This window comes from Blennius ocellaris (assembly GCF_963422515.1).
Source record: "Blennius ocellaris genome assembly, chromosome: 8".
Taxonomy (NCBI): domain Eukaryota; kingdom Metazoa; phylum Chordata; class Actinopteri; order Blenniiformes; family Blenniidae; genus Blennius; species Blennius ocellaris.
This window is the reverse complement of record NC_137657.1, coordinates 8,238,533-8,266,030: the sequence shown is the minus strand read 5'-3', so window position 1 is coordinate 8,266,030 and position 27,498 is coordinate 8,238,533. Positions and strand designations below refer to the sequence as shown.

The window sequence follows — 27,498 nt, the reverse complement described above, 5'->3', positions numbered from 1 at the left end:
TAAAAGGGGACGGAGAAGGATAAAGGGAAAGGTAGAGGGAGAGTAAAGGAGATGGGGCGATGGAAAAGATAAAAGATAAGAGGGAGGGAGAGAAAAGCCCTCTTCACAGACTGCACTTTGAGGTGCGGCCCAATGCTGCTGGAAGAGTCACCTCATTTAATACACCTGCTCAGCAGGAGGGGAAAGGGACGTATAAGGAGACCTTGCAAGGAAAAAGAGAAAAGGGCAAAAGAGAAGAGAGGAAAGAGGAGACAGATCTCATCTCAGCTTCTTCAGATCAAAGACACGGAGTTGCGACAGAAAGCCGTTTGTTGTGGCTTATTTGGGAGGGTCTTTGTCTGTGTGAGGTCACAGGTTCAGCCGGCCCACTATTTTGTTCAGGCGGGATTAAAAGATCCACATGCCAAACCCTCCACAGGCTACATGGCCCGCAACAATTTTCTAGAGAGAAGAAAGGTGATGAATCTGCAGGAAAGCTGATGAGCAGATGTAGGCCTCCCAATGTAAGGAAGAGAGAAGTCCTGCACAATTTAGGGGGGGGGACAACAAAACCGTCCCAGTCACAATCCTAACAGGATCCTAACAGGGTTGTGACTGATCGCTAAATCGGTGTTGTTATGCTGACTGCCCTTTATGTGGTCATACAGTTGTGCATCTGCTCAGGTTGGCATGTAGGCGGTACATGGGTGTGTTGAGCATGTCACCAGACTGTTAGGACTGTGGTACAGAGAAAGATAAATAGGCTCTTAATGAAGCCACTCAATCACTGGCCAGTTAAAACAGCTGTCCAGAGATTGAGGGGCAGTCCGGCCTGATTGGAGGCCTATTGACGGCGGCTGAGTGAAGCTCTCCAGTCGTCACACTTTGGATTAGCCATTCACTGCACTATAGACCTCGGCCTAACTACCCGTCTCTCTCTAAACAGTCCTCTGACACACTATAGTGGCTCAAGTCAACTCCCTGATTGTTCTGTGGAGTTCTTTAAAAGCCAATTTAAACTCAGCTTTTGTTTAACTCCCCAGGAGCTCCGGCTCAGACATATTGCATTGGTAGTGGTCCGTGTGTCTGTGTGTGTGTGTGTATGTGTGTGTGTCTGTGTGTGTTATTTTATGGCTTCGCTTTAAGTTTTGTGTGAGCTGTCTTTGAGCATGTGATGTTTTGTTAAAAAGAACTGGGTGTATCTCAGAACTGGCACAGACTAGTTTTGTGGGTGAAAGCGAGGGTGCATGAGAGAAATCAATGGCCCAATTCAACCTATTACAGCCATGACTGTTGCTGTAATGGTGTGGAAATGGACAGTAGTCATGTGGATCTCGTCTACACCTCCAGGCTCGGATCACAACTGAAGCTCTGATTCATTTCCTCACAGCTTTGATTAAAAAAAAAGAGCACTCTGAGGATTTCAAAGAGGCTCACATGATGGTGACGAGGGGAGAGATCCTAACATTTTGTGAAATGGAGGAAACCTCTATTCTGCCAGGTTCGCCAAAGGACAAACACAATACTGGGCTGCAATTTTCCTCAACAAATAACGGTTCCTTCTAGTCTTCTCTCCTTCCAGCCGTTGCCTCTTTGATCCCAGGTAATGTGCTAACAAGCAATGGGTTCATGGAACACCCATAACATTAGAATGTGTATTTGCACAGGGGTGTGAGTTTCTGCTGGCACATGTATAAGCTTTATATGTGTGCGTGTGTATTTTCACAGCAATTAATGAATTGCTTTATATGCTTACTGAGGTGACGATGGCCTGTCTCCAGTGGGGCATTGCTTCTATGTCGGCTTCAACCTGTGATGGCCAGGGCCTTCTCTCACACTAACACGTTAATGAGACCAGTCTAATTAGTGTCTGTGGTTCCATACTGGGGACCCCAGAAACCACAGCACTATTGTGAGTTGGCGCTTAATCAGGGGACCACTCAAAGGCAAAGGGCCCGCCGCACCAGTGGGAAAGTTCACACATATATATAGAGACCTGCTTGGACTCACACTCAAATTAGTGAGCCTCTTCACGGAGTTGAAGTAAAAGGGGGAAAAAGAAATGCGTACTCACAGACAAGAAGAAGTGGTTGTATTTTAAGATTTGTGATCACCAAGGACCAGCTTCTTTCTTTCTTTTTTTTTTTTGCTCCCTTCCATTTAGCTGCTTCACTCCCTCTGGTAGTGCTCCTCCCGAGGGCAATGCAGAGAAATGATTTTTCTTTTCCTTCATCCCTCTTCTTTACCACCGATAATTCAATCTGTTTAATATCAAATAATCTCTCCCAATTTTTCAACCGATTTTAACCTTATCGCTCAAATGGTTACCTCTGAGGGGATGAGCTTCATTCCGCCTTGTTAAAAAACGAGGGGGAGGACAAAAGAAGGAGGCAGTTTCGGAAAGACGGATGGCAAATAACTCTCAGGAGTGCTTTTAAGAGCCCCTGTTTGCCATTCTCATGGGCCGTATGAGAGACAGCGAGCAAATAGATTCAAAGAAGGAAGATAGGAAAAAGGACAGAGCGATATACAGATAAAGAGAAGAGTGAAACTATCTACAGAAAGAGGGGGACGCATGTGATGTAGGTTGTGGTACTTGAGGTCTGAGGCTCGAACTTGTGTCCCACAGCACTTAACATGCCCCTAGCCGTCTCTCCTGGCAGTTAATTAGAATCCAATAAGGTTGCCGCCTGTTGGTCATTGTTCCCGTGGTGTGTTTACCCTTTCCAGAGGCTCCATTCGCTGCTTAATCTGCCGAGAAGCTGAATGTCAATAGGTCAGGCCAAGACCGGAGCCCTGAGAGTGAGAGAGAGCGAGGGAGCAAAGGGGAAGGAGAGAGGATCAGCGGGATGAAGGGACGGGGCAATTTTTCTCTTTCCCCTCAATACTGTCCACTGCCGTTCCTTTTGCGTTGTTTTTACCCCCTCCCTAACTCTCCCTTCTTTTCTTCTTGCATCTCCTCTTCTCCTCTTTTCTTCTCACTTCTAATCCGTCCTCTTGATTGTTCTAAGCTGCTTTCAGTCAGCCCTTGGGATGGTGGGGGTTTTGGAGTCTGTTTTAATTAAGATTTAAAAGACGACTCCCTCAAGAAGGGAGATTTAAGAGCAGGATGGACTCGGCAAAGTAAATGAGTGAAGGTAGGACAGACTGTTGAGAGGGCTCAACAAATATCAGCAATAAAAAAAAAAACCCAGATAGTTTAAAAGCTTTTGTTTTACGCAGACACAGCCAGACGTCGAAGCATTCGAGTGGCACAGCCAAACGAGATTTCTTCTTTTTTTTTTCATCTGTAATCACGCGGCACAATCTATATAGATTGATCTGAACTTCCTGTGATTCATACCATATCCTGTGAGGGTGATATGGGATCAGTGGTGGCCAGCAGGCAAGCTGAGGGAGTTATCTCCACACTCCGTCTAATGATCGATCATCTCGCCAGATGGGCTTAAGAGCCTGTAACGCTTCACTTGTTTATCAGAGTCTCCAACCTGAGGGTTCTTGGTAGATGTGACCTGCACAGAGAGTCTCGTTTGGCCGACGGATAGATACGACGCATAAAGAAGAAAAAATTTAAATGATAAGATCCATATTCAAAAAGCCGAAAGTTCACTTTTTTTCCCCATCTTTTTAGTATGATCCAACATGTGGACAGAAGCTGAGCTCATTTCCCTTTTAAATGCGGTTCTCTATGGGTGGCCGTGTCACCGTAGTGGACACTCCAGACATCCCTGTTAACTGTGTTATCGCACCATGAAAAAGAGAGATTTCTCTGTTGAAGTCTGGCTCTCAAAGATACAGGCCTCGTTACCTTCCAGCTTAACTTTGCTCCTTCCATGCCAAACGATGCATTACAGGCTAAGAGTGTTGGTCTGCGTGTGCCTCTGCAGCCCAAGAAAAGACGTGTGCTCTTGTGTTTGGTAAAACAGTCACATCGCACACATCTGCCTCCACAGCAGACCACACAATCTTCATCCGGAGTAGAACCCCTAAGAAAACACACCCCAAAACAAAGCACACAATGAAGTGTTTTACTTCATCATGCTGCAGACTCGGGTGCAGCCGGTAAGGTGTTAAAGGCCAGTGAAGGGTCAAGAGCCCAACCCATGGCATTCTCTGCTGTGTTACATCTCACCACACAGCCACCATATGTCCAGGGTTTCCCAGTCAATGAGCTAACCCACCCAGTCTGACAAAGACCTATTCACACCCTGTTGACTGTGAGGAGATCTGCAGTGCTATGGTATGTTTAGAACAGAATGCAGCACTAGTTCATCCGGTGGCCGTTAAAGAAAAAGAAAACAATGAACTGCAATGAAAAGAGAAATAAAGAGTGTTAAGGGAAAGGAGCATGTAGACAAAGAAGTTGATAAAAACACTTTTGAGTGGATAAATGCAGGCATGATCTTGCCCTCAGCTCGCTACAGTTCCATTGCTTGCCTCCATCAAAGCCCCCCGAGACTCTCCCAGCACACTCTGCCTCCGTCACTCACAACTCTCTTAATAAGGCCAGCAGTAAACGGCAGGAAAAATATGCAGGGATGAAAGATCCTTTTCTCATGTACTTGCTTTGAGGTTGTGTTTCCGGGTGTCAGGGGAAGGTGGGGAAAATGCGGCTTTATAGAGTAATGCTGCATTTTAATAGAAACAATAAACCCATCCGCTTATAAAATATTATTTTGTGTCCCATATCCTGTTGTGTAGCAGCTCCGGGGAGTTTTGACAGACATGAAAAAAAAAAAAAACCACCTCCACTGAGCTTAAGGTATGGAGGAAGCTCATGCCAAAGAATAAAGTGTGTGGAGCTCCAGGGGGAGTGATATATCACACATATATTCTTTCTCTGCAGCGATTAATATTGAGGAAAAAAAGGTCAAACTCGACTTGAAACGGTCCAGTATATCACAGTTACATTTGGAGCCTGCATTTCATACATCAATCCCTGCTGTGATGTCTCATCAGCCTGGTCACACAGGAGAGACCCACACTGCATATTATCAAAGATTGATGGGGTGTCCTAGTTAGACAGGGGAGGAGTGACGACTGGTTGAAGTGGGTGAACTTTGTGTTATCCTCAGCCTTTTTTTTTTGGGGGGGGGGGGGGTGTTGATTGGGGGGCGTGTGGACTTTTACAGCCCAGTGCGAAGGCCATCAGTGAGTCTGGCTAATGTTATGCCAGGCTTCACTCGCTCATAACCTCAAGGCTTGACCACAGTGTGCATACTTTCAAGCTTTTTGTTTTTGAGGTCAACGCTTCCACACGATGTAGCGCTGCCTCATCCAGAAAGCTCAACAACAAGCATATCTCCTCCTATCTACCTTTTCCCACTTTGTCTGCTTTCCTAACAGAAGACAAAACAAACTGACAGAACAAACAAATTATCCTAAACCCCGTTTTCTCTCCCCACTAACACACAACCCAACCATCTCTTTTATCCACTGTTCTCTGTCATTCTACCCATTTCTTGTTCAGAGTGCTTGTTTAATAATTAATTGATTAATTAGTTTGCTCATTAATCATTTATTCATTAATCATGGCCTGATTTTTCTAGAGGAAGCGGTGCAATCTGAAAAACCCTGACTTCACATTTCACTCTAATTATGCTCTATTACTAATCAACGCTTAAGAAATGGAGTTTCAGGAAATTAGTTTTCCTCTTCCATTCTTTATCTCAGCACAAAGCCGGATGTATTGAGGTCGGCAGGTAACACTTTTCCCTCCATTTCTTGTGTTCGGGAAGCCCTTAGTCATCAGAAATGGCAAAAGAACCTTTCAAGTTGCAGGCAATCTCATGAACTGAATGTATATTTGATGTTAAATTAAAACTAGCGTTTCTTTTCCACCTCTGGGTGAAAAGGAAGAGAAAATCTGGAAACAGACTAATCACAGAAATTGATTAATAAAGGGGCTGTTTGAAGGCTGTTTATAAGAACAGAGAGGTGGCAGCATTGTGAATCACACATTTATTGTTTTCATTGGATCCACGGCTCTCCTGGGAGTGGAGGTAATTTGTTTAATCGCCAGGAGTTATTTTCTCCGGACAGAGAGATGGGAAGATAGGAGAGTTCAGGAAATATGCTCTGTAATACACAGCAGGCATGAGGAGGAGAGGAAAGAGAAACATTTTTGAAACAGGTTTAATTAGAAGTGTTTTGGTGCCTTTGAGTTCCTGTTGGATGCAGAGTTCACAACACAGCTCAGCTGCTTTCTCTGAAGAGCCTCTTGTCAGCTGCTGACAAAAAAGAATTATGCATCAAATTAAAGAGAGCTCCAGTGAAATGGAGGCAAGTCGGGCATTAACCTCTAAGCTTTAAAAAGCACACATATTAAGCAACACTAATGAGACTCTCATTGAGCTCACTGTGTTTTATATTCAAACACACACACAAAAGCATGGCTCTGACTTCAATGTGCCACTGCTGCTTCTGAATGAGGTTGTCTCTCTTATTCATCTCTCCGGCAGCAAACGTTGTAGAAGTGAACAATAGCGTAGATGGCCCTTTTACTCTAATGAGATGCATACATTTACAACATTACCACCCTCATTAAAAAATAATAATAATAAAGGGAAAAAAAAAGTATTAATTATGAAACGCACTACTTACTATCGTGAAGAGCCAAGGGGGGCTCCACTGGGCTCAATTAGGAAGAGCAGGCCGCAAATCCCTTGACTAAATTAATTGATACCCCAGAGCATTAGGCCCAGAGTCCCAGTACAGAATCTATGCAGAGGATTCCTTTGTTTCCATATCCACAGCCTTTTAGAAAAAGCAAGAGATGGAGGCAATTTTAACATTATCTCCTCATTGTTTTATGGATTTTTAATTAATCATTTATTAATATATTTTCTTGTTTTGTTTACGTGCCATGTCTGTCACTGGGAATGGAAAGCTTTAATGCTTTTTTTTCCCCCCTCTTTCTTCCGTCCCATCTTTGAGTTGCTGCCTCTCAGCCACATGTTGTGTACGGCGGCTTTTTTATCCACCGTGTCAGCTGTTATGCACACACTAAACTAGGGCTTTTGCAAACAGCACAAGAAGTTAATGATTTAAAAGCACAGTAAATTATACTGAAAGCCCTTCCATCCAAACACTGGTGAAAGAGTGGGAGGGAGCCAGAGTGGGAAATTGGGATGCAGAGACAGAAAGAAAAAGCGAGAGGAGCAGTGGGGGGACAGAAAAGGGCTGGAACTGTGACACAGATCCAGCCAGCAGCTGTCTTGCAGCGAAAACACCAGGGGGTAAGCAGGAACGAAATGACAAGACTAGCTCAATCAACATCTTGTCAACACTGCTAGCTGATGTGTACAGACAATTTCATACCGCCACTGCTCCCGCCCTCCCCTTTTCTCTCTTCTTTATAAGGCTTTTTATTTCCTGTCCTCCTGCCAGCCAGCCAGTCACTTGCTATCTGTCTGCTCGGAGTCAGCTCTCAGCTCTTTGGCTCCTGCCTTCAGAGTGAAGCAACTGTTTAAAAGCTGTGTTACAATTATACTCACAGAGATGCTTATGCCCACTAGAAACCCCTAGAGATAGGGGACGAGGGCGCTGAGTGTGCGTTTGCGTGTGCATGTGAGTGGAAAGTGTTAGAAGGCCGTAGAAGAATGAACGTATTTATGGCACATTGTCGGGCACTGCAGTGAGAACCATTCACATGCGCTTACGCAGCCACTATGTCACATCAGCACTCTTTTAGTGCCTCCCCACTCCCCCAACCTCAGCTTCTTTTTTTTTTTTTTCTCCCCCCCTCAACTCCTTCCTCTCCTTGTATGCATACCACTCTATTACACTACCCACTGCATCTGTTGTAGGAGCTACCCAGGGAGAAACTCTGCCGCTGCTCACCCATGCGATCAGCCTCACTGCTGCCCTGATGAGTGCAGCGCCCTATTCCAGCAGGGGGAAAAAAAACTTGTGGTGACAGCCTTGGAGACAGACTGATTACAGCATTCCATCAATCCCTTCTCAGGCCTCCTCCTCTTGCAATCGGAAGCTGACAGGAGCCCACTTTTTCCATTTTTACCTTACCTCAGTTTTTCTGGTCTTTCTAACATATAGTAGCACTTTTTTTTTTCTTTTTTCCTGTTGTTCCCCCCCTTACCCTGCTTTCTTGAGTGTAGTGTTGACAAGCTGACACAAACCCCTGTGATTTTCACACCGGGGATGCAGCGAGTGAGAGAAAGGGACAGGAGATGCAGGACAGAAGAGAGGAAGAGATAGGGAGGGGGAAAAAGTGCAAGGCAGAGTCTGGCAGGAGATGACAGCTGACACAGAGTCTGGGAAAGCAGAGTGATGGCAGAAAGAGCCACGGAGAAAGCAAATCAACAATTAGTAACACCTTATATAACTCTCAAGGGGGGACTGCTTGGCATTGATTTCGGGGATCATGCCTCACTGACTGTAGACATACGAGTGATAAGCGTAGGAACGCAAGGATGGGGCTGGATGGTAGATGGATGCAGGAAAGGGAGCGAATGCCCAGGGTGCGGGTATCAGCAGAGCAGCAGGAGGGGAGGGCTGGGTGGATGAGCGAGTCCACTCTCTAAAAAGAGCTGAGGTCTGAGCCAAGATTTTCACAATGGAATAAAGGCTGAAAGGGGAGGCTAGGAGGATTAAACTCTAGCAAAACAGCTCTTAAAAAGCTGTTAGACTGCAATTTGGGCATAAAAACGCAGAATGGGAGAGGAGATAGTGAGAGTGGGTGGGTGGGAGTGCAGCTGGATTGCAACGTGGGAGAGAAAGGATTGACGAGGGCCCGGGATGCATTAAGGTATGCCAGGCTGGACCATCTGCAGAGGCACAAGCTGGAGCCGTTTGCAGCGGTCCAAAGAAAAACACAGAGGTTCTCACACATGTAGTGCATGTGCTGGGTACCGTGGAGCCGCGAGTTGGTGGGTGGCATTTGTTGTTTCCCCTCCTTCCTTCAAGCCCCGAGAAGTTCTGTTGGATTCACGGTAATGAGCTTAGTAGCCAGATCAAACATGAGATGGGTAACGTGGTCTCCACTGGGACGTACTCTGTGGTTCAACTACTTCTCACAACCATGGTCTGTTTGTATACGCACGCACGCACGCACGCACGCACGCACGCACGCACGCACGCACACACACACACACACACACACACACACACACACACACACACACACACACACACACACACACACACAAGAAAAGGAAGACAAAAGAGCCTGACTCAAAACAAAGGGATAATAATTCCATACAGAGAGAAATGGAGCTCCCATTTTCCAGCCCGATTTAGAAGCCTTATCGAGACAAGGCACAATGGATGGCATTTGGGGAAAAGGGTTGTTTATTCCAAGCTTGACACTTTTTTGCCAATTGCCTTGTTTTGTACTGGGGTAATTTTGGGTCTTTTTTCCCCTCCTTATTTTCTCCTCTCCGGCTCTTTTTGTGGAAAACTCAGAGAAGCTGTCCTCAGGATTTTTTTGCCTCTGCCACCAGGGCAAAATTGCAAGAAGATATTGGGCCTTTTTTTGAGCATTTTAAATTATTACTGCAAAGGAGCAAATCGTCCAGTCAAGTTGAGAGCACTTATATTTATAGACCCCACAGGATGGGACGTTGCACTCTTCGCAGTGGATGGGAATGAGGACATGAGGACGAAATCAGGACTAAAATAGGGACTCTTCCTAAAAAGGCAGCTTCTTTCAACAACACATGTAGTTCAGAGCAGTTGTAAAACATGTGAAAACAGAGTGCAGCATATGTCATGTTGTCGTCGAGGAACTGGACCTGCTGATTTCAAAAGATTTACGATGTAGAATGAAGGTTCTTTTTCTCTCTATTCATTTTGTGAGATGGTATAGCTGATTATGACTGTGGAAATGTGGTAGTAAATGTGCTGCGTGTTAGATCCATATTATATATAAAGGTCATCTGCAGTGCCATTATCTTTCTCAATCTTCAGCATCATTGCCCGTGCTTACACATATATTTTCAGTACACACAGATACACGAGCACAGAAGGACTGCTTGCATCTAATTCTATCAAGGCAGATGTCCAGTGATCGACGGATCATTGCTGACATCTGTCCATCTCTTCCTGATCCTTCCTCATGTGAATATATCCCTATGAGATCAGATGGAAGAGAGGGAGAGTGAGAGATAGAGAGAGACCAGCTAGGGTCAACGCAAAGCTCTTTAATGGGTTGCGTTCAAGTTAGAGCGGCTTTTTTGTACTTAACTCCCACCATGTGACCGATAGAGCAAAGTCACTGTGTCAAAAGTAACTGCTAAATGTGCCCTCCAGTGCCTGACAAGTCGCTTTGCCTATTAGTACGGACCCATCCTCCACGCTCATTCACACGTTCGGAGGCATCCACTTACACTTACAGACATAAACAGACACACAGCTCATTTTCAGGAAGGCAAACGCGGAGGCACTGCCTTCACACAATCAGGCCGAGATGCACAGACACACACATAAACTTAGCTCTGTGTGCATCCAGTGGCATGAAATGATATTCCGTTTTGAGAAATGCGGATTATAATGTGTCAGGCCAAATGTGTTTTGACCTTGTTAGCAGAGAGGACACACACACAGCAAGGTAAAAAAAAAAAAAAAACATCATAAGTGCTGCAGTCGTTTGGGATGTGGTGAAACAAAATTTCAAAAGCTTGTAATATCACATTAATGCATCACTTGTGGTACAACTAATCTACTCCGCACACATTTACCTGCATAATATTCAAGGTAACATGGTAAATAAACTCTCATCCATTATATAAATGTTGGAATTTCAAGGGGATTGAAGTCCTTTCTTTTCTAAAATGTGATTCAACTGCAGCCAATAGCCAAGCTCTTCATTTTTAGTCTGGTGAAAAACACTGAGAACTATGGTGTGTGTGTGTGTGTGTGTGTGTGTGTGTGTGTGTGTGTGTGTGTGTGTGTGTGTGTGTGTGTGTGTGTGTGTGTGTGTGTGTGTGTGTGTGTGTGTGTGTGTGTGTGTGTGTGTGTGTGTGTGTGTGTGTGTGTGTGTGTACCACTGCAGCACACCAAGAACAAGCCTCTTCACACCCACAGCTCGCTACTTCTTCTGACTGCTTCTCCTCCACCATTTCTTTGTCTGGTTCTGTTCCTCCCTCTCTCTCTCTCTCTCTCTCTCTCTCCGTCAGAAATGTATTCATGTAATTAAGCTGCTAATACACCGTCAAAGAATTGTCTAATTCAGCAAGGAGGAATTAAAGGAATCTGGCATGAGTCATTAGCCAGTCGAGATGTTCTGTTGAGCATTTTCAATAAGGGATCTGGAGAGCAATGAATCACTCATATGGCGTGAAGACATTCTCTACAGCACATGCTCTATACTCTATATTTGTATGCTTTTTGTGTGTGAGTGTGTGTGTGTGTGTGTGTGTGTGTGTGTGTGTGTGTGTGTGTGTGTGTGTGTGTGTGTGTGTGTGTGTGTGTGTGTGTGTGTGTGTGTCACGTTAATTGCCATTTGGGAGCATGAGAAATTGTATGTGGGTGAGGTAAAGAGAAACAATTCACTGCATGTAATCCATCTAAACAATCAACCAATGCAGTGAATTATTACCCATTGTAAACATTTAGATACTCTGGGCAAGATACTTAATTGCAATCAATGTTTGTACTGTTGCGAGCAGAAAAGAGGAAAATCCACAACTCGCTCCGCAAGCGGAGGAATATGTGAACGCTCGATAGCTCATAAAAGCAGAATGTTAGGGACGGACTGTAAAAACAGCATTTTTGAAGGTATGACGAGAAAATGCCAGCCTTTGCCAAGCGCCTAATAGCCTGAGCTCGCAGACGCTTCACTTCTCATTGACGCTCTCAAATTGGCCTCTTTTGATCCACGGTGCGCGTGACACACATACAGCCTACCTGTTTGCAGCCAAAACTCAATCAGCTTTAAAACCCTTTTGGTAAAATGATGTACAGCGAGACAGCACTTGGTGAGCTGACATGCGTCATTTTCTGAAATGTTTCTTTTTTCTTTCCCTTTTTTTTCTTTCAGTAAAACTATTAACACCTCTCACGGCCCAGATGGAGAATAAGAGACAATGGGCACATGTGAAAAATGGTGTTTTGTGGCAGTTGCTGTGAAACACAACGGTCTGAGCCGCGGAGAACTCACGTTCCTGATGAGCTCACTGTTTGGCGGCTTTAATTGTGCTGCTGGGTGATGGAGGCAGGAGGGTGCACGGGGTTGAGGGAGGCAAGAGGGTGCACGGGGTTGAGGGAGGCAAGAGGGGTGAGGTTCAGTCCATGGTGCACTCCGAGATGAAGTGGGTAATTGAGTGTGGAATAAACACTGCCAACAACCTCGGAAGCCCCCTCCCTATTCAGAAACAAAAAGAGAGAGAAAAACTGCAGAGAATGGAGTGAGAAATAGGGGGGAAGAGAAAAGGGGTGAGAGAGAAAATCCCAGCTACCCTCTGGGGGAAAAGCCGCTATTGAAAAGCTATTAAACTTGCATTTAGCAGGATTGATTGGAAATGAAGAGGCCTATTAAAAGAGAGGGACAAGGGGACAATAGCGCGTCTCTGGCCACCGTATGTTGCCCTCCTTTCAGGGGCTTTCTTTGCCGTGGGGTGGGAGGGGGGCAGCCCTGTCTGTTTAAGCGCTCCCACCAAGAGAAGCAGTTCAGGGGGGGCTTAGCATTGCCTGAATAGAACCCTCTTTATCTTCTTCTGTCCCCCTTCCTTTCCATCCTCCACTGAGCAACAAAGAAAGAGAGAAGGAGAATGAGGGAAGTTTTTTTTTTTCATAAGTCGTCTTCCCAACTCACATAGACACCCTACTTAGATAACCAACCAACTGCCTCGCTCCCCTCCTACCTTCCCCTACGGATTAGTTACCTCTGGAGCGTTGCCATCTTCCCCAGCCAGTAGGGTTTGTAATACTCAATCTTTAGCATAGTGGCACAAACAGTGAGAGCTGCGAATCCGTATTCACGCTGTGTTTGTGTATGCGTGTGAAGGCGAGCCAGCCAATCCGTGAGGAGACGGCGTGCCATGCTTAAACACAGCAGTGAAGCGGCGGCAGGTGTCTCCACTGACTTTCAGCAGGCACAAACGGATGGTTCCCCTGGGAACTTTAATGGAGTTTTGATTGTTTAACATCCATTTTTACAAAAAGCACATTGAAAGACGGGCAGGTTTTTTTTTTTCTCAGAAAGTGTGTTTGCTTCATGTCGGTGAGCATAAAACCATATGGTCTTGCGAAAGAGCTAAATAAGTGATGAGGTTCTTCCTCTTAGAAGCCGCATTTATGACGGAAAAAAATATGTATTTTCACACATGTCAGCCTTGTCCTTTTTCTCAGTGAGTACCTTGAAAACAAGAGAGTAAGGCAACCGAGTTCATGGCAGTCTGCTCTTTATTATACTTAGTTTCTTTACAGTCTTCTACTGAAGAAAGTTTCACTTTTCTAAGGTTTATATCTGTGCTGGCACTGCAGAGCCATGCCATTACAACATTTGAAAGATATGCCTTTATTTTTTTAGAGCTTTTAAGACAGTTTCTTTGTAAACTGTCCATCTGTTGACCATGGATAATAATGTGATACATGATATTTAAATTGTCTTTTTCTTTTTTTTGTACCTCCAGCAGCCACCCAAGCGGCCTACTTCTCCCAGCAACCCCAGGACCAAGTGGTGGTGTCCGGTCAGTCAGTGACTCTGCCTTGTGTCATTGTGGGTTACCGAGGAATGGTACAATGGACCAAAGATGGACTAGCGCTGGGTGGAGAAAGAGACCTACCAGGTTCTAACACTGACCTCTCATCTCTGTCTGTCCTGCTCCCTGTTTTTTTCCCCACCACCCTCCCTGTGTTTATTGCTCTCTCCGTCTCTGTCCATCTTGCTGCGATCAATGCCAGGTCTCATTAGAAATCAAGTCTCTCTCTGTCAACCGTTGGGTTTTTCCACAAATGAATGGTGAGAGAACAATGCAGTGCAGACAGGATGGATATGGCTGTACAGGCCGAACTTTAATTTGTTGTTTAGCATTTTAAGAGTCTTGTAGGAAGGTAGATAATCAATTGGCTTTTGTCACGCACTGACATTTAAATGCACTGCGGACCAGAGAGAAGGTGGAGAAGCTTCCTCTTGACCTTAGCCACCTCATCTTTATTGTCTGTGTTTTAAAGGACAGTCTCCTCATGCAGCAGCCTTCTCACGTGTTGCATTTGGAGCTTCATGCTGCTCTGCTAACACAATGGCTCCACGCCTGGCCCTGCGAGGTGCTGCGTGCCATCATTTTGTGTCTTGCCATGTTTCTCTTGCTTTTGTTTGGGGCACTTTTCATTATGTGTTTGTTGTTGGCTGGTTTGTTTGTCCCTGACTGTATTCTCTCTGCAGGCTGGACGCGCTACTCTTTAATGGGGGACCCACTATCAGGCGAGCACAGCTTGCTGATCGATTCAGCAGACTTGGCGGATGACGCGGTGTACGAGTGTCAGGCTACACAGGCAGCGCTTCGCTCCCACCGTGCCAAGCTCACTGTACTAGGTAAGATACACAGCTCAGGCATGATCCTCACAGGCAGCCCTTGTGCCAAGGCCTGCAGGCTGGCAGAGCTTGGGAGAAATCATGGGAGTGTCCTCACCATGAGGCACAAAAGCAACTTTGCACAAATATAAATTAGAGCACATGCACAATAAAGCGAAGTCATCACATTCAAAACACATCGTACACGAAAATACATTAACATGCACTTGTGATTTGCAATTCAAAGAATGATTTCCTTATCAGCACTCATAGATAACAATGTTGTAAATCTAGTTTCCCCCATGAAAAGCATGTCTTGAAAGCATAATTCAAACCAAGCCGGGCTCAGCCACCAGATTTGTGATGGAATGAAAAAAAAAAAAGAAGAAAGCGCCTGTACTCTCAGTAGCGATAATCAAGACTGTGGATGTCTAGGATAATGTGATTGCTGCAGTCACAAATGACTTGCGTAGTCGCTTGAAAGTCAAGGTCTGCACAGTTAGCACATTTTACAGTGAGCCACAACATTTGTCAACGGCAAGGCAGTTCCTACATTAACGTGATATGAGTGATCTACTTCTTCACACAGACGTTTAGAGACGTTGGGGGTGGGAGTTGGGTGGAGTGGACAGGGTTGGTGGGGTGGGGAGGTGGAGGGGGCCATGTCTTGTGGGACTTGGCAAAGCACTGCTGGCATCTGGTGGCATGCAGGGGAATACCACTATTAATTAGTTCTGTCAATTGTCCATGAACGGCCCCTCAAGCAACTCATGTTCAGAAAAAGAATTGAACTCAGTCAGAACAATTACATAGACCTGTTGCTGCTCTTGATGCCGCAGCATCGCAGAAACTTCTCACCATAGAGCCTGTTGTCTCTGAATCCATCTGTTCCCATTGAAGCACACATTTCAGTCTCATCGTGGCTGAGTGACATGCAGCGCCGTGCGGGTTGCCATGGGAAGGCAAATAGATTGAGATCACAAGCAGAATGTAGGAACATTTCAACTAAACTAATACATTCAGTGAGCTCAGCCATTCTTGTCTGCCCACCTTTGTGTCACTGGTGTCACTGTCAGAGCCGCACAAAGCAGTGCAGCCAACACTTGCCCACGCACAAGGATAAAAGCATATACTATGTGGACAGATCCATGAACATTGATAAAACTGAGATTCTTTTTTACATTAAATGCAGTCTATAAGACCAAAGCAGCAGGTTCATGAACATTATCTGCATTTCATAAACATATAAATGAACTCAGTTGCAGTGCTCAGAAGCCTGCAGTTTATGTTTTTGCGTGGCCATAAGGAGAGTTTAAGAGGAAGGAGGGGCTTTTCCTTTGCGCGGGTGTGTGTGTGTGTGTGTGTGTGTGTGTGTGTGTGTGTGTGTGTGTGTGTGTGTGTGTGTGTGTGTGTGTGTGTGTGTGTGTGTGTGTGTAAATCAATGTGGCCAGATGAGACCAAAGCAATCCAGCACAGTCAAAGGAGTCAACGGTGGGAGTGCAGTCAGGGGAATCGGCATGGAAATTAAAATCACCTAGCACTCGGATTCCATTAGTGTCCGTGCCGCGGCAGCGGAAGGACCTCTGACAATTCAGATACACACAGTGAAATTGGTTCGGTGGAGGGTGCGAGAAAGGCCAGCACAAACCCCATGTTTACGCCTTCCCTTATTGGTCGGGGAGATAGACGCCTTCATCAGGGGTGGCACGCTCGGCTTGCCAGTGGTGCGTGCGAAACCATGCAAATAAATGAACAAATAAGCAATTCAGTAGAAACATCACTCTGCAACAGTAAGAGCAAACAGAGTAATAATGCTACTCCCAAGAAAGGGAAATAAATAGGTTGAGCGTGTTGTTTTTTTTATCTACAGTAAATGACAGCTGTTCTTGGTCTTTTCTCCCGTCTGAAACAACACCTTGTTAAATAGACACTTGGCAATAAGGCCGTATTATTATATATTGATGCAGAGCTAAAAGCAACAGCCAGCTCAATATGAGTATTACTTCTTCGTGTCTGCGTGCTCGCCTGGAGCTGTAATGAGTCTTTTTGTTTTGAGTGGTTTGTTTGTTCTGCTTTGCAGTTCCTCCCTCTGACCCTGTGGTGGAAGGCGGCCCTGTTGTACGTCTCAAGGCCCACACACCGCACAACCTCACCTGCAAAGCCTCAGGAGCCAAACCTGCTGCTGAGATCACCTGGTACAGAGATGGAGAGGTCATGGAGACTGCAATTTATTCCAAGGTACAGAGCGAACAGATCTATGCCCAGCATTGTCCTTCAGTCACTAACACCCACACAATATTACAAAATGTATCTGCAGGAAGAAATGCATCCAAAGCTATTCTAAACAGAGATATTTTATCTGACAATGTAATGCTCCATCAGTTTTCTTCCATATTTTTTAATTCTGCTCATCATGGTATTTCACAGCTTTTTTGTGTGCTTTTTTTGGTATCACCACCTCTCTCTCTCTCACAAGATTTGTTCACTCACTCTCTGCAGTCCCCCTCCCATTCCCTCTCATGGCTGGCCCCCCCTCTTTCAGACACCCCACCTCCGCCTTCCCCCTCCTCTTCCACTGCCTCAGCCCCTCCCCTCCGACTTCCCACTCTTGCCCCCTCCACCACCTCCTCTCTACCCCCCCTTTGCTCGCTAATGCCGCGACACTACAGCATAACTGGAGCATGCCAAAGCTCAGACAGGCATGAGTGTTTCATACAGTAGAGTTTCTGCAGAGAAGAAATCACCCACAACAATGTCGAAACACAATGGGGATGCGCCGGAGCGTAAGCCAGCCACGGCTGGGAAAGTGTCACATTTTTCATGCTCTCTGACCACGCTAAACTACGCTAAACGCCACATTTAAGGAGGCGAGCGCCTGCAGTGAGAAGAGGGGGAATAGACCTGGAGGGGAGAGGCAGAGGAGAATACGAGATGTGAGGAAGGGAGTAGAGTTTGAAAATAAACATGGAGTTAAACGGGGAGATAGGTTTGTGAAAATATGAGTCGGCGGCTAGAGCCCGGTCCGAGGAGCATGTGGTGACAGAGAGTGATGTGATTTGATCTAGCAAAAAAATGCTTTTTGTGCGGCTGGGTGAGGAAGTGAAAGACCTGCTCCATTGATTTGGCCGTCGGGGGAAAAAGGCCCAGCTCGCCCTTGCTCCTTTCCGAAGATGTGTGACACTTCTTCTTCACTGTCATCACCAACCCTCCACTGCCCATCAAAAAAAAGAGACACACAAGCACCTTGGCTATCACAGTTTTTTTTCGCTCCCCCCATGGATGTGTGTATGAAGAAGAGAGCGAGCGAGCAGTGAGCCATATCCTCAGAATCTACACCTTTCCTCACTTAGGCGTATTGATTTCTGTGAGCAGTAAATAGATTTAAAAGATGATGACAAACAAGGAGCGCTGACGGGGAACACTCTCAGAAATGTGGGAACAGCACAATATCCCCTGCTGCATCATAAAATATATGATTTAAGTGCCATGCCAAAGAACAGGATGGCAATTTTAATGCTTCACACATGAAAAAATAAGACCTGCAGTGTCATAGAGATATTCCAAAGTGGTGCAATCACAAGTAGCCAAGGTTCCACGTGACATTGTGCTGATTTTGTACTTCTTTGTTGTTGTCTAACTCTATAGTCTCTGATGGAGGACGGAAAGAGGGAGGCAGCTGTCAGTATGCTTCCGATCGTCCCGGAAGATAGCGACTCTGGACGCACCTATACCTGTAGGGTTCTTAACCAGGCTGCCCCGGCTGGACGACAGACATCAGTCACTATCAATGTCCAGCGTGAGTCCGGCCTCAACTCGCTACCTAAAAATACCTTCACCTGGAGGTGGAATGCACGCTATAAAGACTTCACAATTGAACACATTACCGTTTATATATCAAAACCAAATGCAGTTGTCGTAACAAGATTATTTTTCCTTTTCATAGATCCTCCTTCAGTGACGCTGTCAGTCCAACCTCAGACTGTGACGGAGGGAGCCAAGGTTCTGTTCATCTGTGCTGCTTCAGCTAATCCTGAAATCACGGGATACAGGTATCCATCATCTGTCTCACTCTGCCCTGAGCACAACCGAGAGCATCTACAACTCTTGTAATGCAATAAACTAGTCGACGTATCACGAGAAAACATGGGAGAGTAGAAAAAACAATGAGGAAGGCAGTGTGAGGATGCCAAGTGCTTCAGCAGATTCATTGGGTTAAATGAGCTGCATGATTGGCAGCGTTTGATTGGCAGAAGCCACAAATCAGCTAACAGCCAGTTTGCTACGCATGGCTAAGTGCCTTCCTTGAACTAATGCGACTGTATAATGTGATTATCCATCTGTCCCAGGTGGTCAAAAGGAGGAGTGCCCATCTCTGAAGCAAACGGGGACAGCCTGGAGGTAACGGTGGACTTCTCGTACTTCACAGACCCTGTCTCCTGTGAGGTGTCCAACTCTGTTGGCAGCACCAACGTCAGCACCCTTGTTGATGTGCAATGTGAGTTTAAGTGAAAGCCGACACTGTATGTGGTGTCGTACTTTGAATTTTAACACTTATTCAGGGTTTGTATTGATTCTATCTGTGTGTGTGCATGTCGCCTCACCCTAGTTGGCCCCAGACTGCTGTCGGAGCCTAAGCCAATGACAGTGGATATTGGGATGGATGCAGCCTTTACATGTGCGTGGACTGGAAACCCCCCTCTCACCCTGGCCTGGACCAAGCAAGGATCCACCGTGGTATGTCTCCACTTTATCTCAGCGGCATAGTTTCAACACTATCCCACCACACGGGTCCTCTGGAGAGAAACATTCACACATGGCCTTGAGGCATGAATCCCTCACACTTTTTCCCACACATTTCTTTTCAGGCTGAATCTTCAACACCTCCTCTCACCATGCTCCCAGAGGGCTAAAGCCTCTGGCAGAAAGCTGTCTGTCCGTTGACAGATTCATACAGCATCATCAGGGCACATGACATGCTGTCACAACTCCAACTCAATCAGTCGATCAATCAATCAATCAGCCGCCGAGTGCGCCGGGGCCCCATTTCAAACAAGTGCTATTGCAGCATGTGCTGCAAATTTTGGAGTTGCCTCTCTCTGCCTCTCAGATATTATAAAGGCTCATCTACACTTGGTGTATCAGTCTCCTCAAAGTCAATTTTGTAGGTGGAACAAATGGGACATTTCCACCTTCACTTTACATCATACTGGTAAAAGTCTTTCAAGTGTGCACGCCATTAGTGGGGCCATCCCATAGGAGCTTCTCTCCTGGCAACTAATACAATTTAGAAAGCTATGTTGGAGAAAGCAACCCCAGTGAAAAATTCTGTGGGATGGCCTAAGCAATGCTGTCATCTCAAAGAGAAAACGCTTTCAGCCACTCTGAGGAAAATGCACAGGCATTTTTCTAATCCACCTACTGCCACTATCCCTCACACAGCCACAAGTAATGGATTAATTGGGTTACTCCATAAGTGTGCTGAAATAAAAAAAAAAAAAAAAAAAAAATGGAGATGGTGAAAGAGGGGGTGTGAAGATGGAGGGTGGAGGATGGAGTGGGGGTAAATGGATTAATCACAGCTTGATGGAATGACAGGATCAATGAGCTAAGGAGTGAGTAAGTGTAGCAGCTCCAAAGGCTAGGGCCCACTCACACATAGTACGCTCCGTTCTGTACCCACTGTTTAATTACAACAATCTCCCCAGCAGCACGGTCACTCAGCGGTGGCTGGAGTGCTTAATGCTGTGATTAAAGCTCTTCACAATGAAATTAAACTCAAACCACCAGCATTTGTTACAATGGTCAGCCCACCTCTGTGCTGCCTCCACAATGAGTGGGCCTCTGATAGAGGTCCTAGTTGCCTTTGTCTGCCTCCGCTCGCCAGCACCTTGTTCTTTCTTGCCTTTTTTCCTCTCTAACACACTTCTCACTTGTCTCTCTGCATCTCTCACTAGGTGCTCAGTAATGGTAACACCTTGCAGCTGAAGGCTGTTGCCCAGGAGGATGCTGGAACGTACACCTGCAAGGCCATTGTACCTCGGATTGGAGTCTCAGAAAGAGATGTGACTCTGACTGTAAATGGTGAGTGGCTTCCTCAGCGGTTGAAAGTAATTAAGTACATTTAGTTGGGTCTTTTACTTAGGCACGATAAACAATCAATTTAGTATTTTCGATGCGTGCTGCTTATCTACATTTCAAAACAAAATACACATTTTTGTACTTCAGTTTACATTTATTTAGATGTATGTATGTATGTATGTATGTATGTATGTATGTATGTATGTATGTATGTATGTGTGTGTGTATGGATGGATGGATGGATGGATGGATGGATGGATGGATGGATGGATGGATGGATGGATTGATTAATGACGTAAATATCTGGTACACTATGATGTTTACCATGATTGGAAAGGCTTATTTGTGTTTATCCCACACCAATGATTCATAACACATGGGGATCATTTGAGATCATTTAAACAGATAGTTTCAATGAATACCAACACCATTTAAATGCAACACACATGAAAATATGTTGTTCAAGTCAGTGTGTCTCAGTCTAAAATCCTCACAATGGACATTCCCACAAAAGCACCGGAGGATAATTGACAAACTGAATTAGTCAACTGTCTTCATGAGCAATAGCGTCTCAAGAAAATCAAATTTACCAGACAAACAAAGCCGGAATAAGAACAGCACTGCATGCTGTCATATTTCGTGCAAAACTCCCAGCAACCCAAGCAAGTGCCCTTTGTTTTCTGAATGTTTTCCCTCATCATTTCCTCAAAATGTCAGCTCTTGTTTCCCTTGAAATACAACTATCTCACTAAGCTCCTCACGACCTACCTGATCTCGTTCACTTTGTTGTTGTGGCCAAGAATATGATTTCAGTGCTGCATTTCCAGCCCGTGCCTGGATGTTGGTGATGGTTTGTTGATTTTATTAAGCGGGTAAACCCAACAAATCTACCAATAAACCAAGTAGAGGATGGAAAGCAGAAAACACAGCGTGATTGTTTTGTCATCACCAATTATCCATGAGTAGTGCTGATCATATTTGGTCTTAAAATGCCTTTTGACACTTCACCTTCCAGTCATGGAGCTTCCCTCTGTTGTTATTTTTGTTTCTCCATGAAAGCCCACCTTGGAAGAAACAACAAAAAAGGCAGCGTTATTGCCGGCAGGTGTGGACATGCAGCTGAGTTTGTTTGGAGATTCATAGCGTTGCACGAGGCAGCTGACAGTTTGGATTTTGGAAAGTAAAACTGGATGGGTCAATTCCCTTCATCAGTCTCTGCACAAACAGCCTGCAGCTGCAACTTAAAGCTTAATGAATAAATTGCCCACCTTCATCTTTATGATGTGAATCCACAGAATAAGGTTGTTTGATCTGGAAATTCATACTGTTTGTCTTGTGGTCTGCATGTTGATCCCTTTGATAAAGCAGTTGAAACTACATTTGCAGTGACCAGCGGTTGACTAATTGTGACTGATGAATGTTTGTTTTATTAAGACACACATCTGTAGACTGAATGTAATGAAGGCGAAATGAAGACAAAGTCAAATAATAAATTAAGCTATAGTGCAGACCTACGTTTACGGACCAATGTACCTAAATTTCACTTTCAAAGCTTAAAACTAAGCAACCAGCTGTATTGCTTAAACTCAGCTTAAATGAAAATGTGCTGACACATGAGAGTTAATAGCCATAATTTGCTTATTAAAACTAAACTCAATTTAAATACAGATAGACCAGAGGTGTCAAACTCATTCACATCAGGGGCCACATGCAGCGTAATTTGATCTCAAGTGGTCCAGACTAGTAGATAATAGCATTATAATCTACAAATAACTAGGAACTTAAAATCTCTGTCTTTGTTTTATTGCAACAAAGTATTAATATTAATAATTCACATTTAATAAACTCTATTTTAACAACACATGTCAAACCTGAAATTTTAAGAGAAGAACTGCAATTTCAACAATATTATGACTCAATTCACCATGTACTTTACATTTTACAGATCATAGTAGGTTTTTGTTACACTATTTACCTTTGGAAAGGCATGAAACATGTGGCCACATGCAGTTGAAACTCAAAAATAGTTACGATCAGAATAACTTCTAAGCTATCACTAATGCAGACACATTCTTACATCTGCGTAGTAATCCTGATCACCTGAAATGATTCACCACATGATACAAACTAAAGTGGAAAGAAGATAAGTAATTTGCTCCGTCTTGCTTTGCTGCGCACGATCTGTTGAAGTAACGTGAAAATTGACATCTATTTTTCCATTTCTCTTCAATTTCTTCTGTTTTGTCTGTCTTCCTCACACCAGGCCCACCTATCATCACAGCAGAGGCCACACAGCATGCCGTCAAGCACTCCAAGGGCAAGCTGGAGTGCCGGGTGGGAAGCAGCCCCCCGCCCGAAAAGATTGTAAGTGAACCTCTTATTTGTATTGTGGGTCATCCGCTTGTGTTTTTGAACTCACACACTCAATGCTACTACTAGCCACACCCACATAAAGGGAATGCTGAGAGCAGCTTCACCTTGACCTCTCCTTCATACCTCTGCACCGACACTCTACTTCACTCGCTAAAAAAAACCCACATATACAGACACATATTCATTCTCGGCTGTAATTGCACAGACATTGACGGGAACGATTCTGGAGTAAGGAGAGCTACAGAGAACTGGCTTCCTGCAGGTTTCAGCCAAACCACATTCAATTAGCGGCCCAAGAGGCATCACTCAGCTGACCCCGTTGAACCGCTGAACATACGCTGGGCTGAGAGAGGATAATTAGGGTGTGAGGAGGAGTGAGAGACAGGTGCCCTGCTGGCTCTGTGCACAGAGCAGCCTTATTTCATAGTGCAGCTACCTAACCCTCCTTAGGCCTCACCTGCAGGGCAGACGTGGGAGGCAGCTTAAACATGAGCCTATGAGCTGTGTCAGCCCTAAAGCACCTTAGAGGTCGGCAGAGGGAAAGGAGAACAGAAAAGAGAAACTGATGTTCAGTCAGCAGCGGGCAGGGATCTAAGGATAAACAGCTGTGCAAGCCCGTATTTTGCTCACTGGTGAGGAATTCTCTGTACGGCAACGGCTCACTCCCTGTCGTCTCCTCTCTTGTTCCTCTCCACAGGTGTGGAACTTTGGAGACATGAATCTGTCCTCCGGTTCATCTGGCCGTTACTCGGTGCAGACGGTCACCAGCGACCATGGAGTCCTGTCCTCACTGGTGCTCTCTGAGACTCTGGCACAAGACTTCCAGCTGCGCTACAATTGCACTGCGTGGAACCGTTTCGGCACCGACACCGCCCTGGTCACCCTGAAAGAGCAAGGTATGCACAGACGAGAGTGACAATCCCACCGGGCTCCTATACAGAAATTACAGCCATCCTGTAAAGGGGGTTAGATTAGGTAAAAGCAGTGCTCCTGTCTTGTGGTTATCTTAATTATACTCCTCTAATCGATGTAATTTAATCAGCAGATGGCTCCTTTAATGAATATGTTTGGCCGATAATATAGTTATTGATTGGAGACAAAAGTAAATTAGAAAAACCCACGTTTGTTTGCAGTTGGGATCATATCCTTTATCACTCTCAGAGCCAAACTAAAACCTCAAGCTGTGGCTGCAGTGTAAGTGGTCTTAGATTTAAACAATGGTACGGCTGCCCTGACGCCAGTGCAAACCTTTGTTGCAGCAGACACCAAAAATAAGGTCCTCGCCACTAATTTACATCAACGTAGCAGAGCAGGGTCTCCTGAGAAACGGGCAGGGGTATCTCCTGGAATCTCTAATTAGATTACTGTCTATTGCTTCATTGCATGTCAGGCCTTGTTACCCTTCTTTCAGAGAGATTAAAGACAATAGCCAGGCTGCGAGATGCTGGATTGCGTGCTTGAGCATATGCTACAGTAGCTGTGAGGAGGCTTCACTGCAGATGAATTTATAGGCACCAGTGTATTTCTGGATTCGCAAAACAAATGAATGAATCTTTGTATCTTCTTTCCTTTGCTCTGATCCTTACTTTCTTGACACTGACAATCGTGCTCTGTTGTCTCTCATTTTCGCCCTCCCCTTCTATTTTGTTTCTGCCACTCGTCTTGCTGCAGAAGCCCTGCCTATGCTGATAATCGTCGGTGGAGCGGTGGGTGGAGGCTGTGTCCTGCTCATCTGCGTTATTACACTTGTCTCCCTCTGCTGCAGGCACACAGGCAAAGGTGAGCTCAATGGTTAGTATGGGCGAGAGGGTCAACAGCCAATTCTTCAAATCTTGCAAAGCACATTGTTTGTGAGCTGAATATCGAACAGTTTCACATTCAACATTTTGCACTTTCAACTCGTGCTCAGGCAGATTTTTTTTTTTAAAGAAAATCTCTCTCGTTATTTTCTCACAGGCAAAAGGTGCACTCGTCTATCTAAGAGCGACATCAGAGTGCAGATTGTTCACAGCGATCACAACGCCACACGTGGCAATGACGACGAGGAAGATGTGAAAGAACCCATGGTAGGTTCATCCACCTTAACTGTATGTTAACACGTAAATACTGACTTACCCTTGTTGCTATTGATGTGAGGTCTTGTTCTTTCTAGCAATTCTTCAAACACTGCTTGGTTTTCCCTCAGGCTCCAAACAGCAGTGAGTCTCCGGGGACTTCACGCACAGAACACAGCGACCTCCTGGAAGAGGAGGAGGACGAAAGATCGGACATCAAGGTAAGATTTAGCACTCTTCCTTAAAGGAGCACTCTCAAAATAGCAAAATAGTCGTGTTTTTCATCTTTGTTCAACAAATTTGAGCTGACGATGGACGTGTCTTCTGTCTTTCTCAAAGGACCCTACAAATGGCTACTACAATGTCCGTGGCCACGATGATCGCCATATCCGCAGCAGTGGATTCTCAGAGTATGTGCCCAATTCCCGGCCAGTTTACACCCCGTCACAGTTGCCCTCCCCCAGTCCCATATACGGTCAGCCCGGCACCCAGCCTCGTATGTACGACTTCTCCAACCGATATGCAACCACCACAGCAGGCAGGACGTCGTACGAGCAGCAGCAGGCTGCCCAGCAGCAGGCTGCACAGCCAGCCAGCATCTATCCCACTGATCCCCTCTACAGCGGCTCCGCTTACCTACCTGCTACCTACGGCCGTGCCTTCACCAGCTACGTTAAGCCCGCCTCCTACGAGAAGGTGGACGCGTACGACCAATCAGATCAGGCCAGCAAGGTGTCGAGCTCGTCTCGCTTCTCTTATGCCTCCTCACAAGTGTCTTCTCAGCAGTCTGACTATGGCCGGCCGTCACAACGAATGCAGACTCACGTCTGACCTGGGGGAAAAGTCAAGAACACGGGAGCAAACCAGTAGAGGACCATTGTCACCTGCACAGACGTGCGCGGTGCGGACTAACACGAACAGAGATTATCTTTACTGAGAAAAGTCCTGCATGGATTTGTTTGGACGGCCTTCAGAGGCGGTCGTCAGTTAGGTTATGTAAATAACCAACTAACCTGCGATGGACGATGGGATTTACAACAACGTGGACTGAGGAGCTCCTGAGCTGGAAAACTCGGCAGACAGTGATGTTCAAGTCAAACCTTTTGACGAAACATTACAGTGTGATACCTCACTAAGTTATCTCTACGTGGTCTCCAGTCTAACCTGTGGAGATGTTCTGTGAGTGCAAGGGGCCTGTATGGAAGAAAAAAAAGACAAGTGGGAGACCTGTTTACCTGCATTCCAGAGTTTACTTCATGTCAACACTAAATGTCAAACATGACCTCTAAAATAATTAGCGAAGGCATATTTGAGAAAAAAAAAAAAAAGATATGAACAACCTTTTGTTGTTCGTCATTTGATGTTTCGTTGGCATGCAAAAGGAAACCTAAGCACATCTGTGTCTCTTTCATCAACTGAAGACTGAGCTATCCACAGAGACAGACAAACTATTCTGCACAACAGGCTAGCTGTACTGACCAACTAGTGCTTCAGGCACTGAATCGTATGATGAGTCTAATCAACAGTGGAATACTTTCGGGCCTGAGTCGTGATGCTGGAGATTCTTGTGATGATAACCGTATCATGTTGGACAAGAGTGTTTATTTCCAGTGGATAAAAGGAGGTAATGAAGAGAATGTGTATTTTAAACTTCATTTTATTGGAGGACTCTGTGTTAACTGTTTGTTGTACCATGATGGACAAAGTGAGGTCAAGAAAACCCAAAGATGGTTATAAGTGTACTGGGAGTGTGGGCCAAACGGGGGTTGATGCTAAAAACTGCTGTCCTAACCCTAGTGTTGTTTTTATCTGATTGTTAAAAAAAAGAAGTGGAGATATTACCAGAACAATCAAAAGTGGTGGTTTGGGGGTGGGAGAAAAAAAATGGTGGCAATCTTGAACTTGAAATAAACTTGAATGCAGCATCGACGTCCGCAGGCTCAGGCGGGGTATGACGATTAAGGCGGTTCTAAAGCGGACCATACACACTCAAGTTTTACAACTCAATCAAATTGTCTCAACATGTTTACAAGAAACAGTACTACCCTGAAACACTGAGTATCTGTACAAATGGCCGAGCCCATACTTTCTCTCTGTTGCATGCAAAAATGATGTGTCTAGTGAAACTCTTCAGCGTTTATATTCATGTCCATTTCATGTTCGAGACATTTGGTTTCCGCACCCGATCCGGTTGCATTCCACTTTCTGGATGTTTCTGTATGGACGCCTGTACTGCCATTTGTCTACCAAGCTGTTGCCAGACAGCCTAATGAGAGAACAAATGTCACTTAAAAGTGAGGAGGCAAACATCATCGCTTGTCTTTATTTTTATATTTTATATAAGCCTTAAAGTACAGCGTGTAAGCTGCTCTATTGTAAAGTATCTTTATATACATACGTGTTCATCTTGGTTGATTTATTTGGACCCACAGATTTTCTTGTCTACGTTGTTCATCAATCATTGAATGCAGTTACTATGCTATTTTTCTTTTGGAACACAACTAATTGCCATTTGTTCATTCTTTTAATAATGTATTAAGA

General features: G+C 45.1%; 1 protein-coding gene across 4 annotated transcripts in view; it reads left to right on the top strand.

Moving 5' to 3' along the window:
- The window catches only part of kirrel3l (kirre like nephrin family adhesion molecule 3, like), a 35,464-nt gene extending 7,991 nt beyond the window's left edge, over positions 1 to 27,473 (top strand). Inside the window, exons 2-15 of one of the 4 annotated variants that reach the window (XM_080500362.1) lie at positions 13,572 to 13,727; positions 14,324 to 14,473; positions 16,533 to 16,690; positions 18,098 to 18,248; positions 18,396 to 18,501; positions 18,799 to 18,947; positions 19,059 to 19,186; positions 20,407 to 20,533; positions 22,794 to 22,894; positions 23,601 to 23,799; positions 24,575 to 24,682; positions 24,860 to 24,969; positions 25,089 to 25,178; positions 25,297 to 27,473. In XM_080500362.1, coding sequence (XP_080356488.1) covers positions 13,572 to 13,727; positions 14,324 to 14,473; positions 16,533 to 16,690; positions 18,098 to 18,248; positions 18,396 to 18,501; positions 18,799 to 18,947; positions 19,059 to 19,186; positions 20,407 to 20,533; positions 22,794 to 22,894; positions 23,601 to 23,799; positions 24,575 to 24,682; positions 24,860 to 24,969; positions 25,089 to 25,178; positions 25,297 to 25,788 — 2,225 coding nt within the window. In that variant the 3' untranslated portion in view covers positions 25,789 to 27,473. Of the gene's footprint in view, positions 1 to 13,571; positions 13,728 to 14,323; positions 14,474 to 16,532; positions 16,691 to 18,097; positions 18,249 to 18,395; positions 18,502 to 18,798; positions 18,948 to 19,058; positions 19,187 to 20,406; positions 20,534 to 22,793; positions 22,895 to 23,600; positions 23,800 to 24,574; positions 24,695 to 24,859; positions 24,970 to 25,055; positions 25,179 to 25,296 lie in introns of all 4 variants that reach the window. The other 3 variants (XM_080500360.1, XM_080500361.1, XM_080500359.1) reach the window with 3 other exon arrangements.
- The last annotated feature ends 25 nt before the right edge of the window (positions 27,474 to 27,498 follow it).